Below are 22,143 nucleotides of genomic sequence, written 5' to 3'. Positions count from 1 at the left end.
GACCATTTTAAGTTATAAATTGAGATTTGGAAGAGTGACACCTAGTGTTTGTATTCAGAATGCAGTTGGACAAAGTCAAGAGAAGGTTTCCATCAGCATGGGGACAACATAACGGCACCCTCTGAATGGTAAAAGTGACTGTATTTAATATACTGCTAGGTGTATGCACAGGTGTTTTCAGAGTGGTCCACAATGCATTTTGTTCTAAAATATGTATATTTCTCTCTTATTTATAGTTCCACAACAGCTTACCACTTTACTCTCTGAAAATGAATCCAATTAAATACCACTTACACTCAGAGTTTCATCATTATTAACAGTTAGAACTCCTAATCAAAATCAGCAACAATTCACACTTTCAAAGCCACTATCATCTGGACTTCTAGCCATAATAAAATTTTCTGGTTCACTTATCCACCGTTACTGTTCTTTTCTGGATGTCACTGCTCACTTGGCATTATTGCCTGCTTATTCATCGGTCTTGTTGAAAGTGGCAATCCTGCTGCAGATTTGTTTGTTAATTTCAAAGCTATGTCTTGCAAGCTGCTGGTTTGGTTTCCTTGAAATTTCTCATGTGGGCAAAGATGTTTCTGCTTAAATGCACTGTCAGTAAATAGCTACTTTACCTAGATGTGATACCACCATCATGTTGAAAGTCAAAGCAACCTGTTTGGGTAACATAGGAGCTGCATTTTGGCCTCTTCTCATTTAAGAGAAGCAAACACCTTGGATCCATAGCATCTGTTGAAACACTGAAGCTAGAGATAAGAATTACTACAGTTAGCAATAAAAGTGTCCTTCAATAGTGGAGAAGTCCAATTCATGTAATATTTATCTAAAAGTGAGATAAATTTAATCTGTGCAATGTCACAGTCCATCAGCCTTTTATTAATAATTGACATAACAGTGGAATAATTTTCTATTGCTTTTAAATCTTTTCCGGCCCTAAATATTACATTCCCCTTGTTGACTAGTCAAAATTTCTTATCTTTTTTAAAGAGTCTGATTTGGGAACAGTTTCAGCTGTGTTCCTGGAGAACAAACAGAGAAATCTTTCTGTTCTTTATTTTTAGCAACATCATAATCCTATGCTTCCATAAAAGTGCACCCTTATCTTTTGAGCTCAAAATCTTCAGAACTCATTTTGCTTTACATCCTCGTACCATTTTACAAAAAAAAAGCATCATTCAAAGTAACTGTGTTTACATGCAGATTTACATTAAAAATCTTTCTATATTATCCCTTAAAAGAAAATATAGCTACAGCTATTTGGATATATCCAAAATAATTATCAGCATTCCCTGCATCTGAAGGAATGCAGACTACATTTTAAAAATAACCAGCTGTCGTACAAATAACTGAGCCATCAATTGTTGTTTGAAAATTGCTTGATTTTTATTTCTTTGCTTTGAGGACAGTTGATTAAATTTGAAGCATTTGAATTAAGGTTAGCATAGGGGAAGGTTTTGTCTGAAGCTGTCTTTTAAATTGCTTAACATATTATGGCTGATTTAAAGGACCAGGCCAAAATTATGTCAACAAGACACTTAAAATTTAATCATATTGATTTCAGAAGTAGGATCACCTGTGTGATAATATTGTAAATAGCTGCCAATTCTGCTTCAGAGGGAAAGATATTGTCTGACCAATTTTTAATACAATTAATTCATGCTGGAAGATGTTAACAATGAAAAAAGCACCCTGTAGCGGGTTTTGTCATTTAATTTCTGATTTGAGTTAGTTTACTTAAATAACAGCAGTCCTGTGGAAACATAATACAAGCTTCATACTTCATATGTGAGTCTACATAATGAGCATTTATGACATTCTTTGGCGACACAAAATGTTAATAGCCAAGCCCAATTTCTGTCATGCTTCTACTTGCACTTTCCAGCAGAAATGGTTAGCACTGCTGCCTCACAGCACAAGGTTTGATTCCAGCCTTGGACAACTGTCTGTATGGAGTTTGCACATTCTCCCCATGTCTGCATGGGTTTCCTCCCACAATCCAAAGATGTGCAGGTCAGGTGAATTGGCCATGCTAAATTGCCTATAGTGTTAGGTGCATTAGTCAGAGGGGGATGGGTCTGGATGGGTTGCTCTTCGGAGGATCGGTGTGGACTGGTAGGACCGAAGGGCCTGTTTCCATACTGTATGGAATCGAATCTAATCTACTCTAAATTACTGGGAACAGGAACACTTCAAAATTGATCTCTACTGGTAGTCTAGGGGGCTGAAGCCAGTAATTCTACCCAACTTAAAATTTCTTCAAATTACTTTTTGGCACATCCAAATGATTTTTTAAAAATTAAAAATATGCTAGGAGTTCACTTCTGTCTCAAGTTTTTGACTTCAGTCAAAAATAGAAACATGTAGATAGGAATGCAAGGCTAGTAGAAAGCTATGTTTTCAGTAAATTGATTTTTAATTATTGATTTATATTTTTATCATAAACACTTATTTCACAAATTTCAATACTGTAATTCAATTTTTAATAATGAGATGCACATCTTTTAAAAATAGAAAATGATGGCCTTGGAGGAACAAGTATTTGTTTGTGTCTACAATTGGTTTCCATGATGGGAATAACTTTATGTTCAACTCTTAACAACTCCAATCGATCCAGAATCAGTACAGGTAATTAAGGAATATAGGGTTGGACTCAGTTGATTAATGTGTCATTTTTAAGGATCAAATTTATGATCCAAACATTTTTAGGTTAGGATGATTTACTAGTTTGCTAAAACTTTAACTTCTGGCCCTGATTTAAGTATTGTATCTCTTGATTTAGAAAATATTTTATTCTTTATTTTATCTTAAACTGTGTTAGCTTGGCTTAGCTAATGGAATTCATCCCTAACTTGAAAGATATGGAGATAGATTTAACAGGCCACCACAGGTAAAATAGGATACCCTACCATTAGTGACATACCCATCCCTAACTCAGAGACCCTTACTGTGATTTTCCACTTGTTGAATGAGGGTGCCAATGGGCTGTCAACTTGTGCCTGCTTGAGCCCCTTAGGTGGAATTAAGACCAACTTAAGGGTCTCATCGTACCATTTGTTAAATTGAATGGGCAACAGGAGATGATAATTGGTTGAAACAGTGAGGCTGAGAGGAGGTGGCCTTTCTCCCTACATTTATGCTGGGGTGCAGGGAGCCTGTCCCTGATATATAATCCAAGGTATAGGTTTAAGTCTTAAATTGTGATTTGAAATAGTAGAATTAGGTTAGTAGCTAGTTCCCCTGATGCTGTAAAAGAGGATTTTCTGTGGTTAGTACAAATGTAAGTTGTAGGAATGCAGTTGTGAGCTATATTCTGTGCCTTAGTGTACTAGACCTGGGAATATTTGATGCAAATATAGATTTATTTGGTTAATAAGCACAAAAACATGCATGATGGAAGTTGAGAAAACATCCTTTAACTACATAATGCAAAACAATAAACTTCTTTCCTATCCATAAAAGAAGAAAATGTGATAAACAAAATAAGGGTCATTGTTAATCAGTGTTTGAGTCAAATTTTAAATAAAGTGTTAGCTAAATTATGACATCAATAAGACACCAATGCATTACAGAATGTTGGATTATATTCTCCCAACATTCTCTGTCACTGCTAAACTCTCAGTCAAAGCTGGACTTGTCTAGGATTCTGCTGAATGGAAGCTATCCTCACAGGATTGAGAGGGGAAACCAGCAGCAAAGTTTCCTTGTGGATGTCGAGGATAAGAATGCTGATTCTGTTATCTGGAATATAACTTGCAACTAAAATGCATATACCTGACCTGACGTCACCATTCATTTCCACTTTCTACCCTGATCTCATTTGATTCAGATCCAGCAAAAAACTGTGCTGCTTGCGTTGATTTCTATGTTTAGAACTAGAAACAAAATAGTGATGCTCAAATCCTGCCATTGTTTTCCTTACACATACCAGGATTAGAGATGCATTTCCATATGGTTGTGTGCATTATGGTATCTTGTATCCTGTATGTGGTATAGGTCCAAAACTAAGACTCAGCTGAAATCAGCTTAAAAGGAGAAAGCACTGAGAAAAGTTCAGAAAAGCCGTGAATATTACAGTCTCCTGTTACTGTAGCAAATTCATCTGTAGGAAATTACACTCACAAACAAAACTAAAAATTGCTGGAAAAGCTCAGCAGGTCCTCCATAGGACCGAGGAAGGATCACTTGACCCGAACCATTAACTCTGATTTCTCTCCGCAGATGCTGAGCTTTTCCAGCAATTTCTGTGTTAGTTTCTGATTTACAGCATCCAGAGTTTTGGTTTTTATAGAAATTGCACTATTGTTTCCTTTTATAGTATGTAATAGCACAGAAGGGGGCCATTGAGCCTTCAAATTTATATGGCTTGTGCTCTTCATTCTCAGTTGTAGTTAATTTGGCCAGCAATTTAATTTTAGACTGGATCTCCTGATGTTTGAGTCAATTAGAGACATATTTCTCCTGATACCTTGATGCTCATCTTAGTGCACATTTTCGATAGTGGGCTTGTAAGTTTTCAATGAACTTTCATCATCAACAAACCTCAGAACTCTATTCACAGTACCTACCCAGTCACAACCTCAATTGCCTTTCGATATGGCAAAAGATAGGAACCTTAAGAATATGATTCAAGTTTGCATTCTATAATTTTCTTTTTAAGATTATGTATTTTGGATACTGCAGAATGTATGTGCATAGTTTAGATATTTTATATTTTATTGGTGTTTTGTGTTATCGACATGTATATACAACCTTAGTATGGTGAGCCTAAATATCATAAGCAGTGAATGGTCACTATTCTTAAGTAAATTTCACCTTCATTAAGAAATCCTTTCATTCTTCTGCAGGACTAAAATCATTTGGGACATAACATCAAAGAAGTAATTTGTCTTTTATAATTTGATAATTTTAAATTTGAAACTTATCTGTTAGATGAATAACCACAACATATGGTTTCACATATTTAAAGCATAATAATAAAAATATGCAAGACCATTTGTAACACTTGCACAGCTGAGCACTAATGTAATTGGTGCTTCCTTTCCAAGGGGTCACCATTACCTTTTTGTCTTTGATAGTGATCTATGTAGGTCACAGTATAATTTAACAATCAGTAGATCACCTGTAGCTTGTTGCCATTTCAAAGGCAAAGTAAAACTATATTTAAAGATTAGGATTACCTTACTTACATATTCATTTTTTATTGACTTATGTACCATAGTTGGCTAGTGCTATGTACACAAAAATAAATGTAGATTATTGATTAAGAGAGTACACTTGCTTTCTCTGCAGTTGGAGTCAATCTCACTGCCTAGGTTACTAATTACCTTAATTCAAAATAGTGAATACATTTACTGAGGTATTTTGCATGTGCTCCAAATTCTTTTCACAATTAAATCATGTGAAGTTTAATGTAGTTATTGTTGTGGTTCTGTTTGCCGATCTGGGAATTTGTGTTGCAGACGTTTCGTCCTCTGTCTAGGTGACCTCCTCAGTGCTTGGGAGCCTCCTGTGAAGCGCGTCTGTGATCTTTCCTCTGCCATTTGTAGTGGTTTGAATCTGCCGCTTCCGGTTGTCAGTTCCAGCTGTCCGTTGCAGTGGTCGGTATATTGGGTCCAGGTCGATGTGCTTATTGATTGAATCTGTGGATGAGTGCCATGCCTGTAGGAATTCCCTGGCTGTTCTCTGTTTGGCTTGTCCTATAATAGTAGTGTTGTCCCAGTCGAATTCATGTTGCTTGTCATCTGCATGTGTGGCTACTAAGGATAGCTGGTCGTGTCGTTTCATGGCTAGTGGTGAGGAAAGAAGAAAGACTTTGAGGAGGAGAATCCTTCATGGTAACCTCATTTAGTGTGGGAATCGAACCCATGGTTTTAGTCTGCAACATAAAACCTGCCATCCAGCCAATTTAGCCAACCAACCTCCATCACCATGCTGTATGTAGCATTATCATCTTATAAACAGTTTCTAATTTTGATGCATAAACATCGTTGGAACTGAAGCAGAAACTAAGCAATTCTTTAGCTAGCTTAACATTAGCTATCGGTTTTACATTTGAAATTTGTAATTGATGATATTGTAACTAGCTTGCCAGCATCTTGGCCAGCATTCCTCAACATCTACTGATTTCAAGGAACTGATGGCTTAGTGGCATTATCACTGGACTATTAAGCAAGAGACCCCAAGTAATGTTCTGGGCATCCAAGTTCAAATCTTGTCATGGCAGATGGTGGAATTTGAATTTGGTAAAAACATCTGGAAATCAGTGTCTAATATGACCATGAATCCATTGTCGATTGTTGGAAAAACCCATCTTCTTCACTAATGTTGTTTAGGGAAAGAAACTGGTATCTTTACTGGATCAGGCCAATGGCAATCTGATTGACTTTTAATCATCCTCTGGGATGGACAATAAATGCTGGCCCAACCAGAGACGTTCTCATGTCATGGATAAAAAGAAAGTCAGTTTCTATTGCTAGCAGTGACTGGACACAAACCAAAGCGCACATGTTATATCAGCAAGCTGGTGATTTAAATAACACCATCTTTAATAGTACCTACAAACTAACAAGGAGACATTTTAGATTATTTAATAGCCTTAAAAAGTGTCAAGGTGAGAAAGCACCATCACCACTAAATTTCAACTCTCCTCACTTTTCATGTGTTTGAAGATAATAATTACCAGATGTCAAAGGATTGTCAATGTTGTATCCTGAGATAATTTGAGACTAGATTTGTTACTGTTCATGGTATTTATATATAACTTCCAGTATGTCATCCTGCTGTAATTCTGTATGCACAATTACACCAACATAATGCAGCGCTGAAGTGGACATTTGTCATTTAAATCACATATCATTTACTACTTGAATGCGAGGCATTTTTGAGATGTTGAAATTATTTATAAAGCTCTATTTTTATAGCTTGTAATTTGCATAATGTTTTGGTGTAAATAATGGATCCCTGTGGCAAATAATTAATCTTTTGCCAAAGAGATCAAAATTAATGGCCTGATGCAATTGGACAATAGATATTAACTGTTATGTTGCAAATGTTTTTGAATGTGAGAGTGTTATTCAAGTAATTGATCAAACTATTCAGCAGCAGGCTAGCTTTTCTCTGTTGTTTGGCTTCTCTTCGCTTCTTCACTATAGCATGCACACATGTATGTAATTTCATCATACTGTAACAGTACTGTTTTTTGATCTAGTACAGTATTTTCTTTGAACCGTATTAAGGAATCTGGGATTCTCCTGAGAATAGCATGGGATACAGTGAATACTCATGGAACATAGTGAAGACCGAGTTCAGTAGAGTATCATCAGCTGAACTGTGCCAACGAAATGTCAAAAGAGAAAAAAACCCTGCGTTTATGTAGCACCTTTCTTGACCTCAGGAAACCTAAAGTGCTTTACAGCCAATTAATGTGTTTTGAACTGTAGTCACTGATGCAGTTTAGGAAACATGGCAATGAATTTGTGCACAGCAAGGTCCCACGAAATGCAATTAAGTAAGTGACCAGATAGTCTGTTTTGGAAAGTGTTTGACAGAAATGTTGCCTTGGCCAGAAGGAGAGCTCCCTTGCTCCGCTATTTATCAAGTAGTGTTGTGAAATACTTACCAGCTTCCTGAGAGGATTAACTAGCCTCACTTTAACATCAGTTCTGAAAGATAGCACCTCCAACAACGGGATATACCTTTGGCCTAGAGTAGATCTTTGTAGTTGAACTTGGTTCCAAAACCTTGTGACTCAAAGTGAGAGTGGCATCACTGACTCAAGGCTGACATCTAGTAGTAACATCTAGTCAGAGTTTTATCATCATTGTGATTTGTGGAACACTTGAAGAAATGCAGTGCAGTATATCCTCACTTAAAGTTGTGGTTGGCTTCTTGAAAAACATGACTTTCAGTGAAACATTGTTCCCAATAGGAATATTAGCCAGCATTAAAACTGTGATTAGGTTCTGTATGAATTTATCAAAAACAACATTAAAACATTTTATCTTCAATTAACGTATTTAAAATTGCTAAGTTCCTATCTTAGTAATTGAAATAACTTTTTAAAAACAAGTTTAAAAGTATAGAAGATATAACCTATTTCCATTAACTTTGCGTTAATGATCCTGCTTCCCAAAATTCTACTTCCTAATCCTACTGAGCAGTGCAGACGCCTGCCATTTCTCAACTCTGAGATGTGAACCAACCTACCCCCTACCCACCCCATACCCACTCCCTGACCTCTGAGTTGTGATCTGTGCAACTCCTCTGAACCATTCTCTCACTGCTTGCTTCTCCAGACTATTCCCATTCAACAACCAGGTTCAGTTTCAAGCTGGAGCTCTGATGTCATAGAAGCATAGGAAACAGTAATAGGAGTAGGCCATTTAACCCTTCAAACCTGTCATTCCATTCAATGTGATCATAGCTGATCATCCAAATCAGTATCCTGTTCCCATTTTCTTCCCATACCCATCTAGTCCTAAGAACAATATTCAACTTCTTCTTAAAAACATACAATGCTTTGGCTTCAATTGCTTTCTGCGGCAGAGAATTCCACAGGCTCATAACCCTCTGGGTGAAGAAATGTTGTGAAAGTGTGAGTCTGATGGTTCCGGTGCACTGCGCTTTTATAATCCAGCATTTTAAAAAAATGCTACTGCTTCCTTCTCCTGAACCTAGAGGCAGGAGCAGTTTTGAAAGTCATTGGGGAAAAAAGATGTGGGCAAGGGACTACAACACTTGAGTTTGGGGAGCAGGGGACAGTGTTTTCAAAAGTCTTGCAATGAATTACAGGCCCCATTCATTTACCAATGTTAAACAGGACGACTTTGAATGAGGACTTACTGACTAATAGCATTTTTTTCTTGTTAGTCAAGTTAACAGTCATTGCTGAGTGAAATTGTACCATCACAATTTGCCTGAAATAGGCCAAACCAGTGAAAAAGGTTGTGGAGTTTTAAGTGCAAATTACTCATGTGAAAATTAAATTTTTGTGATGTCTAATGTTGGAACCTGGTCTACCCATAAAACTAGTCATAGCCCAATTGAAATTATTAGCATAATTAATTTGCACTTATTGCACCTATTTATAGCTGTTCAAGGAGGCTCCTGAAGTTAAGCTTGCTTTTATCGTTGCACAGAGACTAGAAGACATGTTTAATTCATGAAGAACTGACAAAGGTACATGAGTGAAGTGATTCAGTATAGTTTTTCAAAGTAATTTTGATTTATTTAAATCTGGTTACTCACAACTGTTGAATTTTCAGTTATATTCATAAAATAATAGTTACTGCTTTTAAGTGCATTTTTATGAAATATTGTTACTAAATAAAATAAACAGTTACATTTTAAATCAGTGGATAGTGGAAGATTTTACATGTGATTCTGCAATGAGTTCAGGCAGAAACATGAGTCGTAAGTTTCTTTTGCAAAAGTAATGCAATTTCTAACCAGATTTTTCAATTGTGCACAAGGTGGCGATTCTGACTCACTCTGTGTAGTGGGATCTGGCTCTGCAATTGGAACAGTTCCATTATTAATATGTCTCTAATGCAAAATCAACCTCTAAGCTTCATTTAATTTGTTTTTGGAATGAGTAAAGTCAACTGTGTGTATGCTAACATGAAGAATGTAACTGGCTTAAGATGCTCTCGAGCAGATCATTTTCCTTTTATATAAGTAAGCATGTACAGAATTCCACTTCACCCAACCAGCGATAAATCCAGGTTTGGCAAAGTAACTCCATGTTGCCTCCTCATACTGATGTATCAAATCAGTACTTGTTGAATAGCACAATAATTAGTCTATGAACATTGTCATAAGTGAGTAATCAAACAAATGCTTAAAGCTTCACTTTTATTTATTAAATATTTAAATACAAGTTGAAAGAAATAAATTCTCAATTGTTTTGTAAGTGATTTGACATTTTAGCAAACATTGGGGCTGATGTAAATATTGTGGTGATAATATAAAGGTTTAAACGTCTTGTTTTAGAAATTAATCAGTGCTTTATTGGTACTGTTATCATGATGCTTGCTTGTACACAATTTTCATGTGCTCTCTGACTTGTGACAACTTTAAATTATAGTCTCTGTTTGCTTCTAATCATGGAATAGTAGAATTATTTCAATTCTGTCACACATTTCTTTGAATTATTTGTAATTCCTCCTAGCCACCACTAGGAATGCTGTCATGGAAGACCACAGTTAGACCCTTACATCATATCATCCAGATCTGCCATATGCCAGACTGATTTCCTTTTACAAGTTTCATTTCTCTTTTCAGAAATGCATAGTTTTTTTTTTAATGTAGCTACTTAAAGAAACAGTTTGCCGACTTCTCCATAACTTCCAGAGTTAACCAAGCAATGTCAACCTGTATGGGAATCAACAGAGTTGCATGAAATAGTGCCACTTATTCTTCCAGGAGAGAACTTAGATTCAGGGGAAAAAAATAGCAAAGACAGTCATGAGGAAGGAGGTGCAAATACCCAACAGAACACTAAAATGTTCAATCATTCATCATTTAGCTGTGGTTGGCTGTAATTTCATCATCATTCTCCCAACTACCATCCTACTATTCCATAGAATATTTGATTACCTCAATCAGTACCCAATCCTAGAATCTCAACTGATGCTTCTAGCCAAATAGCTATCTGACTTTGTATGACTGAGATGAGCAAGTCTGCCTTGACTAATTTTTCTGGATTGTTTAGCCAAATTTTAATTTAATTTAAAATGAATTTCCTTCTGTAAGATAATTTGGGCAATTTATTTTGTTTTGATGTTTATTTAGTCTCATTTAGTTTTTGAAGTGACAGGCAAGAAATTTGCATTTTTTTAAATAAATATGAGCCTATTTTATATTGATTACCAATATTCTTGAAAATCTCAGAGTGGAGTTTTGGAGATTTCTATTAAAGAAAATGAGTTATTTTTACAATTTTATTGACCCATCTAATTATAACATGCAAAATAAAGTCAACACAAATGACTGTTCTATATTAGTTTCACAAACATAAAATTGTAGCTTGAAAAAAATTTAAAATGTGTAAAACTGCCTTTAAGATCCTGCCCAGAAATTTTGGAGATTGGTAAATTTTCAGATTTAGATTTTAAGATTGTGGAGTAGAGTACATGAAAAGGTTTACTGCCTCTTTAATTACTGCAACACCAAGTAACAGATAACAAATTGACTCAGTTGATTTGCCCATTGTTTTGTACATATTTGGACAGGATTCATCATTGCTTCAGTTTACATCATCATATCAGTAGCTTATCATTGGAGTTTTGACAGTATTGTGTCTTATTATATTTCATGAGATGGGTCATGATGATGTAAACCTTAGTGATTTTTAACTGTACATCGTCTTTAAAACTGAAATAAATATTAGTCTCTGTGAGATTACGTTAGAATGTTTTTCATTGCTATTAACTCTGTATGCCATCTAGGCACAAGTCAAACATCACACTATAATCTTATTGTTGTATTAGCTGGATAGTTTAAACATAAGTGTCACAAAATGCAACTTTGTAAGCAACCCTTGACATCAAGGGTGTCATTCGCACCATGCATTCACTCTTCTGATATGGGCCACACTGGGTGATATTTTGGGTGGGTGGGTAACAATGGCACTTTGGAGTTGGTGCAAAAGATATCCAAAGCAAACAGATCGTGTCAGTCAAGGTGTAATGCTGACACTATCAGTGCCATTTTCATTTTCAATAGTTCAGCTAATTTCCTGTCTTAATCTTGCACAGCTGGAAATATGTTCAACAGCAAAAAGAACCTTCTTTCACTGTGGCACCTCTCACAAACAGCACTATTGAAAGGTATCATCAACTACTCTTGCACTGATTGCTGGCTGACGTACACTGACAGATGAGAGATAGGAGACCAAGATACATATGGTGCATTCCAGAAGTAATGGGAGCGGGGAAGATGAGAGGACAAGTGCAGTCATGTGTACAATGCCCAAGATGCACTACAGTAACTTAACTGGGGCGTGTTGGCAGCATCTTCTAAATCCATGGCTTTTACCACTGGACAAGATAATAATTGCATTGGAATACAACCATCTGTGAGCTTCCCGCCAGGCTGGACACTATCCTAACTTGGAATAATTTCACTGTTTTGTTGATGTGTCAAAATCCTGGAACTCCCCTGACAGCACTGTGGGTGTACCTTACATTAGATGGACTACAGTGGTCCAAGGATGGCACACCACCTTCTAAGGAGCAATTAGGGATGCACAATAAATCCTTGCCAGTAGTGATCACATCTCAAGAATTTTTTAAAATGCAATTCTCTTGCTATGATTGTACAGATCTGAATGAGAGGACTTATTCAGTTCAATGTTTGGGTGAAGATTTGTAGTTCGGGTGCTCGTTGCTGTGGTTCTGTTCGCCGAGCTGGAAAATTTTGTTGCAAACGTCTAGGTGACATCCTTAGTGCTTGGGAGCCTCCTGTGAAGCGCTTCTGTGGTGTTTCCTCCGGCATTTATAGTGGCCTGTCCCTGCCGCTTCCGGTTGTCAGTTTCAGCTGTCCGCTGTCGTGGCCGGTATATGGGGTCCAGGTCGATGTGTTTGTTGATGGAGTTTGTGGATAAGTGCCATGCTTCTAGGAATTCCCTGGCTGTTCTTTGTTTGGCTTGCCCTAGTGTAGTGTACAAAATCCCATGCAAAGACTGCACAAAACACTATATAGGACAAACAGGAAGACAGCTAACGATCCGCATCCATGAACATCAACTAGCCATGAAACGCCACGACCAGCTATCCTTAGTAGCCACACACGCAGATGACAAGCAACATGAATTCGACTGGGACAACACTACCATTATAGGGCAAGCCAAACAAAGAACAGCCAAGGAATTCCTAGAAGCATGGCACTCATCCACAAACTCCATCAACAAATACATCGACCTGGACCCAATATACCGGCCACGACAGCGGACAGCTGAAACTGACAACCGGAAGTGGCAGGGACAGGCCACTATAAATGCCGGAGGAAACACCACAGAAGCGCTTCACAGGAGGCTCCCAAGCACTGAGGATGTCAACTAGACAGGGGACGAAATGTTTGCAACAAAAATTTCCAGCTCAGCGAACAGAACCACAACAACTTATTCAGTTCCCATGCAACTGGTGGAGAAGAGTAAAAGAAATTGTACACATTTGTCTATATGGCTGCAGAGAGATCCAAGAACGATGAGTTGGAGGATTTGTTTGAATTTCACAGTCATTCATGTACTGTGGCTGAAATGGAAATCTGACTGTAGAGATGCTTCAAAATTCAATATGGCAAAATGGCATCTAGTGAAGATATTGAAAAAAAATTAGAAAGGATCTCAGAATAGAATAGCAGATGTTTGCAACAACTTATCAAATGGTTATCAGCAAAATATCTGGATCACTTCATCATATGCCATGATGGGATGATTAATATACTGAAGGAAAATCTCTGGAATCATCAGAGAAACAGTAAAAGCTGTAAAAAGCTGGATCTCTCTGGAGCTATACACACAAATGAGCACAACTTGTTTTACTCTTTTTCATCAACTACATGGAACTGAAACTACTTTTCTCACTCATGTCTGTGCAGTAAATGTAAGAAAATTGCACTTTAAAAAAATCTTGAAATGTGATCACCACTGGCAAGGATTTATTGTGTGTCCCCAACTGCCCTTCAGAAGGTCAGTCAGCCTCTGTGATGTGGATGCATCCAAAATATGAAAACATTTCTTCTACCCACAGATACTTATTATCCTGCTGTGTACTTCCAGCAGTTTTTATTTTTAATATGCTAAGAAGATTGGATTTATTGGACCGACGTCCATCAAGTGAAGCTGACTTAACTGTCCTTGCGTTCTTAAGGCAAAACAGAAATTCTATTGGATGCTTTTTAAAAAAAAACCCAGACCTCTGCACTTCACAAGGTATTTGAGTCCCAGTGACAAGCTTTAGCTTGTAGTCGGGGCTATGTAATCTTAACCTATAAGGCAAAACAGAAATTCTATTGGATGCTTTTTAAAAAAACCCAGACCTCTGCACTTCACAAGGTATTTGAGTCCCAGTGACAAGCTTTAGCTTGTAGCCGGGGCTATGTAATCTTAACCTATTTGTTACAATAATGTTTTTTGCCAAGTTCATCATCTAGTGACCCTAGGTACTACTCAATTTGTGTGTGTGTGTAAGGAGCGCTAAGAATAACTATCCACTGCAGGAAATGATAGAATGAAATTCAAAATATTCTTTAAGTTCACAACCAAAGGATAAATAGAACCACAGAACAGTTACAGCGAGGAAGAGACCATTCAGTCCATCATGTTTGTGCCAGTTGAATAAACTAGTTCCTCATTTTAATTCTGCTCTCAAGCACCTGCATGTATGTGCAATCCATTTTAAAGCTGTTGTCAAGGGAATGAGAGGATAAACATAAATATATATATATATTAGCATTGAAACATGATAATATTCCTTGCTCCAAAACTCGACTCTCAGGATTTCACACAATCATTTTCAACAGCAATGCACCACAATTTTCCATATCCTGTCAAAGCTGTTAGGTGCTGAAACAGAACTAGAAACAAAGGTATGGTAGTTTAATCAGTTATTTTTATGGTTGCATTCTTGGGAATTTCCTGTGTATGTTATTTGACGACAGGGAGTTATTAATTTACATCAGTGTTGCCTAATGAAATGTTTATCAGTTACAGAAGATTGCACATTGACCTATGGTTGGAAGGTAGGCATTTTGGGACTATAACCTGAACATGAAACCAATGCTCCTCCTTATTGGAGACGGTAAAAACAGCTGTAGCTACACTCGGCTGTGATGCTTGTTTCTGCTCCACTGAACTGGGTGCAATTCCTTCGAAATGCTATGACACATTTTAACCACATGGTGGCAATATTCCATTTTTTTTCCTTCAGTAATTTATTTTCATCCTTATAATTTATGGGATTTGAGCACAGTAACAAACACATCTTGCTCAGGGGTTCTTTTCAATTAAAATAATACTCTAGGTGGTTCATTAAACAACAACCTGGTCTCTTGCAGTTGTGCTGTTCTACACAGCACAAGCTAACCTGAAAATAACCAAAATGTTGCTCCTGATAAACAAAAAAATGGGAGCTGTTTGGAAGTAAATGTGGCATTGCTGTTAATTTTGAGCATCACTTTAAAGGAATATGCACTACTTAACCTCATTATTTACACTGAAGAGAATCGCTAACATTGGGAGACTTTCTGGGATGGTTTGGCAAAACTCCAGCAATATTTATTCCAGAGATGGCTATGTCTCCTTATAGAGAACTTTCCAGGAGGCACCATAAAGCAGCACTTTATCACAGGCATCTTAATAGAGAAATGCCTTGGTCTGCAGAAGGAATGGGAGCATGACATTAGGATTGGCAGGAGAGAAGGACAAGGTGGCAAGTAAGGAGACACATCACGCTTCTCCACTGCAGGTACAGGACATTCTAAGTCCTGACTTCCAAGCAGCTAGTCTTATTAACTCATACCCATTTAGCATTTTTTTCACCTTTTGACAGGAACAACACTCTTCGAGTAACCCTGTATAAACTTATGAGTCTAATTTTTTTTCCTACAGATGTCAATTTAATCTTTTGGCTCCTAATGGTTCAATAACTCCTCCTAACTGGTCTCTTGTGTGGCAATTTAGTCTTCACTACCTTAACAAAAATAAATAAGATAAGAAATCAAAGTAGAAAAGAAAATCTATTGATTCTAATTATTGATGTTTCAAAGAACCATTGATGGTAGAAATGTGCTCAACACCATTGGTAAACAAAATTGGTAAGGTCCCAAAATCCTCAACCAAATCCTATACACCCTCATGCATCATTCAACCCGACTACGAAAAAGCTAACTTTTAGAAAGATACAGAAGAAAATGTGGTCAACTTCATGAAAAGCTCTGAGAAATTCTTTAGCCATTTCTTAAGAATATTTAACAGTGTCTGAGAAACCAACACTACTTCTCTGGTCACTATGGTATATGCAATTTAATTTAGAGACATTCTACAGCTCTTTGGTGCCTAAAGGAAAATGGCCCTATTACATGGAAATTTCACTTTTTTCCCCCTGAATTATAGGGAAGAGCTCTTCGTGGAGAGTTCACCACTTCATGTCATTAATTTGTTATTGAAGAATCTAAATTTTATTTGTTTTCAATATAGAATGTTCAAATAACTCAAGAAGAATGAATCATCCGTGCCACTTCAGTTCAAAAATCAACACCCTCTTCTCATGTTGCAGAAATTATTGTTTCATTTCTGAAATTGGTTATGTTTCAGTCTGAGTACAAAATGAAAAACTTTGACTTGATGCCTCTTTTTAACAAAAATGTATTACTATGGCCAATATAGAAATGTATGATTAGTGTCAAATATTGTGCTCATACTTAAAATGTAGAAAATCCTTTTTATATTGCAAAATTTATAACCCCACCCCACATGCAGCATTCCATATTGAGAATGTTTAAATATTAGAATTCAGTTCCATACAATGTTAGCCACCTATATTTAGTTTATTCACACTTAGATTGTGAGTGCTGACAAATCATTTTGCCATGGATTTTGCAGGAATCATTTATGGCCAACCTGTACCTGTTTTAACACAGTTCTCCACTCCTCCTGCTACCACACAAACCCCATCTAGATCCCAAACCAGTGACACTCAAATCTCTGAAATTAATAATAAAAACTCTGAACCACCTCTGCCAGGACCCCCAACCCCCAACACATGCACACTTCCAACAGGGTTAAAAATCACACAACACTAGGTTATAGTCCAACAGGTTTAGGTTGCTAAATAGTGATTTAGGTGCAGAAACACTTTTTTTCATGGTATTGGTATTAAGGGTAGCTTTGGCAATCTACGAACACCCCAATATCAACTATTATCAACATAGTAGTGGAGTCAGTCAATATTAAATGTGCTATGAACTTGCAATTCATTTTTCTAATTTTGAATGGGTTAGTCGAGAGAAATTGCCTTTACCATTAAATCACATGTAAGTGCCTTTGTCCAAATTATTTGTTGCTATTTAAAGCGTGCATTCCAGAAAATGTTTTCTTGCCCCAAAAATGCATTATTGAACTCAGTTTTTTTAAAAAATAAAAGATGTCTCCCTTCCCAATGATCTATGCAATAAAACATTGAATTTGATATAACTAAATTATTTTTTCTTCATGGGATGTCGGCATTGCCGAGTCATTTTCCACCCCTATATTGTTTTGTAAAATATAATTTATTAATAAATTATCTGAAATACAAATGTTCAGAACAGCCCATCCCTAGTTGCCCAGAGGGAATTTAAGAATCGATTACACTGCTTCACACATTTTCTTCTCTTCCTAAGATTAGTTGCTACAGTTAGGTTTCTAATTTCAGGTTTTTAAAATTGGACTTAAATTTCACCATTGTGAGAGTCGAACCTTTGTAGATCTTTAGACTAGGGACAATACCACTGCGCTACCGGCTCCCCTTATGCTTATTTAAAATGCTGCTTGGCATTTGGTAAAATACATGACCTCGGTCGAAATCTGCGGTATCTATTATAGAGCCATTCATGTTTCATCTCTGTCCTTAGTTGAAAGTCAAACACGCACAAGAAGAAATCTCAGCTTTCTGGACTTCAAATGACTGAGGACAAGAGGGGGCGGCAGGTGGGCAATGAATCACTGGGCGACAATAACCAAAGGCTCAGGGAATGTCCGCAAGTAATTTGCAATGCGTCCAGGGTACAGGTTAACATGGTTTCACATCTGAAGTCTGCCCGCGTTGCCAACACTCCCGGGCCCTGGCTGAATTGACGTCAGTCCAGAGGGGGTGGGGAGGGGGAACACGTTCCGTATATGGGAGGCTCTGTCTTCAAACGGGAATATTTCTCCATTCGGAACTGACTGCGCAAAATTCTCGAGGTTGCCCACTGGATATCACACCTTATGTATTCCTGACGCGCTTAACTGATGGGCACTCCAATCAGCCTGGCTTTGACCTAGCGGTTTGGCAATGAGGCCAGAGAATCCGAGATGGGAACAAGAATTTGACGAACTATACGAAGGCTCCTGGAATCTGACTCGGGCGATAAATCAGCATTGCAGGTCGTTACAGCAACTCAATGCGCAGGCTCCAATCATGCAGACTGCTACCCATTTGCAAACAATCGACAGCAGAGCAACACAGAACAAAAGGTTGATTCCTAAAATATTGTTTATTTTAATCCAATTTACCCTTTGCAAAAAGGTCGTTAATGCTGTTTACAGTCATATGTAACAATAACAAAATAAATCCATCTCAGCAGATAAATAGGCTTCTCAGACATTTGACAGTGCAGGAAGTGACATTTGTCTTTAAAAATTTACTCTTGTTTGATAAAGTGCAATTTTAAGGTGGGGGGTGGGGAGGAAACATCTAGTTCAACAAACCTACTCGGGCAGGTTCAAAACCGTTGGCAAATACTGAGTGAACTGTAGCTCTGAGTATGGGGCTCCTCATTCAGAGTGGTGAGTATTGGCAAAAGGACTTTATGTCTACAGTTGTCTCTACTGATAAACGGACAGAATTACAAAGTGCACGATGACTCCTGGGAAAGGATCTATCTGTATCCCTCAGCCTATTTTCAGAGGGTAATCAATAGTATGACACTGGATGAACTTTCTTGTGCTAATTTATTAATGATTAAAAACTGCCATTTCGAGTGGGTTTTCTACTCTGGTCAGCTCCCACCACCCCCCCACCCACCCCCAAAAGGCAAGGGGTTTCGCTCACAGGGTGACATGAACACTCACAATTTGAGGTATTGGTACAAATCAGAAAATAAAAGATACCCCAAATAAGAAACAGGAGGAAAGAGCCGCAGTAAGGGACCAAGGTGCGCTTGAAGATGAAACTGCGCTGCTGCGGGATAATGCTCACTGCACCAGACCACATCACGCTCAGGGATCAACTGGAAAATACAGTAAATCATCCTGACACTCTCACAATCTTGTGACCAATATAATGCGCAGTTTCTATTGGATGTGAACAGTTAAACCTCCACTGTAGAAAATAGAATCCCGTCACAGTTGGAATTTCAGGCTTCAACTAATGATAAATAGTGGATGGGTAGGTGTGGGATTGACAGGTGGACAGATACATTTACATAAATAAATCATGTTGTTTTCTTATCACAATACACTAGGTAGATCTTTAAAGACGTTTAGAGCACTGGGCTCTCAATTTAGGTAGTTTAAAGTGCATCACAGACCAATAGTGCTTTAAACTGGAGGCTAGTAACCATTAGTGTTCATGGACCGCTGGGGAAGGTACAAAGTGACCCTTACAACATTCCAACAATATCTACCCTTTTCCTAAACATGGCCCGTATCTCTAAGTGGCAGACTTTTGGGGGGAACAAAATAACATGTTTTCCCCACACAGGGCTAGTTCATCAGTGGATACGTTGTATCTTTACATCAATTCAAGTCGCATTTGCCCCGTCTGGAATAACGCAGTTTCTCATCACAATTCTACTGGAAACCGCTGGGGGCGCATATCACGAGAATGCACTGATGTGGAAAAAGCTGCTCCCGAAAAGCGCACTTTCCCTTGTTGGACATGGTTTATACAGCGGGCAAAATAAAAAATGTGTACTTCTTTGAAAATAACTTCCAGTAAAAAAATAAAAATTACAAATAATAATTGTTTTAAAAAAAATAAAATCCCACGAAACAGAAGACACTATACGTCACTGGACGACCTTGGTCTAAATGAGAAATTAGATGAGATACAGCCACAACATGCGACCCAGAGCGATTTCTGGATGTCAGGGTTCCGGTATGCATAAATAATAGGATTAATCACTGAATTGCAAGTCGCCGGTAGCACGGTGACATAGGTGTAAATCAGCGGGTAACTGGAGTCTGCAATCAAGCAGTAGATTGCAAAAGGGACCCAGCAAGCAGCGAAGGTGCCGAGGATGACCGACAACGTGGAGATCCCCTTCCTGGTCGAGGTGCTGGAGGTGGCCACGAAATGGTACTGCACAGCGATCTGCTGAGCGTGCCTGAAGGCGATCTTGCAGATTTGAACGTACAGTTGCAACATCAGGGCGAAAATCAGCAGAAAGGAGACCGAGAGGACAGCGGCGTTGTTCTTGGTGATGGGTTTGATGACACTGCAAGACGTCTCGTCTTCCAAGCAGTTCCAGCCCACGACGGGAAGTGACCCCAGACTGATGCATGTGACCCAGATGGCGAACAGTACAAGGTAAGTGAACGTGGTGGTCCTTTCTGTGTGATATGTCAGTGCGTTATACAGAGACAAGTAACGGTCCATGGTGATGGCAAGCAAACTGCAGACTGAAGCCGAGAAGGAAGCGATCAGAAGGGCGGCCGACACCAGTCTAGCGGCTTCGAAGTTCAGCAAGTAAAGGAAAATGAAATTGAGGATCAAGCCCACTCCTCCGAGGAGATCAGCCAACGCCAAGCTCCCGATCAAGATGAACATTGGAGTCCTGAGGGTCGGCGTGTAGAAGATCACGGCCACCACGATGGCATTCTCGCAGGAGATGACAGTCCCCACCACACACAGGGCGATGTCCCACGGATTGACTGTCTCGGTGGCTAGGTCGGAGGTTGTGACTGAGGAGTTATTGTTGTCTGAGGAGAGCCAACTGAGGGACTGCTTCGAGTTGTTTCGGGCCTGACCATTCATAACTGGAGGCATGAAAAGCATCATCTGAGGACAGGGGAGAACAAACGCAGATAGTTCAAAGGCAAAAGGGACAAGGCATCTAAAACACACTTGCTTGCCAAGAATCCAGCCCTGTGCTGCAGCGGGTTGTGTATGAACTGGCAAACATTTATTGACAGTTGTTCCCACAATAAGAAAGACCCGTTAAAATAGAATTCATAGTGACGTAGCAACTGCCTGGTGGAAAAGGTGCAAATTCCCATAAGCACCCATTTACAGTAGCAGGGAGTTAGACCCCATGGTGTGCATTATAAGAAAGGGGACTAATAGAGAGTGAAGCCAGCTTAGTTTAAACTAAATGGTGGCACGAACAAGTGCAGTTTTACTCAACAATGTGAAAGCAGTCTAGATTTTCAAATGCAAACAGCATGGCATACTTCAACATACAATTAAAAAAGACTTTTACATTTTATACTGACATTCTATCCTGTACAATAATGACGATTCGCAAGCATTGTTGAATCCATGTGCAATTCATAAGTACCTTAAATATACCGGCACTTCATATTAAACACTGAAAGGCTTTGCAATCATCTATGCTGTAAAATCTTATACATACGTTTTTGATGCTTTAATATAACAGCGGAATTGAAATAAAATTAAGACTTGTTTTTAAAAAGATATATAACGCTATATAGTTTGAAACCTTACATTTCTCCGTTTAGCCTCCAATGTTAATAACAGGACAGAAACTGGACTAAGTCTTACCGGCTCCTGTGCTCCGTTCTCGATGCTGGTAGTCTGGGCTTTAATCGGTTCTGATGGGGAGGATCTTTGCTCCGGTTTGCAGGTTTATTCAGTGGCTGACATTGCTAATCAAACACTAGATTTGGTGAATTGAATGCGGTGGATGCGATGCCCAAATGGGGTGGTGATAAATCTCCGCTCTGACGTCAAAAGTATACACTTCTTGTGATCAGCTCCCTGACTGAATCACAGGCTGTGATGAGAATATCAAACAGACACACACACACACACACATCAGAACCAGCCGAGCTTCATTCACAAGATTTCTTAACCAGACGCCCATCCTCTGCAGACACATCCCAAGGTCATTGAAAGCAGCCAGGTAGCAAATAGATTATCCCCAGGAATAGCTCCTGCACCGAATACAGATGGAACCATTCCACTCACACCCATTCTCTTTCGTGTGTCTGTTTTCTGTTGTTGCAAACCACAATTTAAAACGTACCGCAAACAATTCGCCTCTGGCTCTTTCAAAGGGCCCGTTTATCGCGCTGTTATGAAGTGGCATTTTTAATATCATTCTCAATCTCGAAGTTTAGCCAACTCGAACGCCCGGTAACAGATTGTCTGAAAGGGAGGACATGCAATGATTATACACGGGGATTCCAGGTTACTTTTCCCCGCG

General features: G+C 38.4%; 1 protein-coding gene across 2 annotated transcripts; it reads right to left on the bottom strand.

The window, feature by feature from the left end:
- Nucleotides 1-5,761: 5,761 nt before the first annotated feature.
- On the bottom strand, nt 5,762-21,897 carry LOC122557328 (G-protein coupled receptor 12-like). Of its 2 annotated transcripts, XR_006313807.1 has the most exons (3): nt 21,480-21,897; nt 17,978-20,756; nt 5,762-5,798 (listed from the first exon to the last, which is right to left on the bottom strand). XR_006313807.1 is itself a non-coding variant. In XM_043704915.1 (2 exons), exon 2 carries the CDS (start codon nt 20,754-20,756, stop codon nt 19,758-19,760), a length of 999 nt encoding a protein of 332 aa, XP_043560850.1. In that variant the 5' UTR covers nt 21,480-21,897; the 3' UTR covers nt 17,888-19,757. The 2 variants fall into 2 exon arrangements, 1 of the variants encoding a protein (XP_043560850.1); XM_043704915.1 differs by lacking the exon at nt 5,762-5,798 and having other exon boundaries at nt 17,888-20,756.
- Between the last annotated feature and the right edge of the window lie 246 nt (nt 21,898-22,143).

This window comes from Chiloscyllium plagiosum, chromosome 15 (genome assembly GCF_004010195.1).
Source record: "Chiloscyllium plagiosum isolate BGI_BamShark_2017 chromosome 15, ASM401019v2, whole genome shotgun sequence".
NCBI lineage: Eukaryota > Metazoa > Chordata > Chondrichthyes > Orectolobiformes > Hemiscylliidae > Chiloscyllium > Chiloscyllium plagiosum.
The sequence above is the reverse complement of the archived record's forward strand: the minus strand, read 5'-3'. Positions and strand labels throughout refer to the sequence as shown.

What these genes read in the sequence shown, in the direction of transcription:
- LOC122557328 (XM_043704915.1), bottom strand. Translation starts at nt 20,756, where the DNA reads ATGATGCTTTTCATGCCTCCAGTTATGAATGGTCAGGCCCGAAACAAC.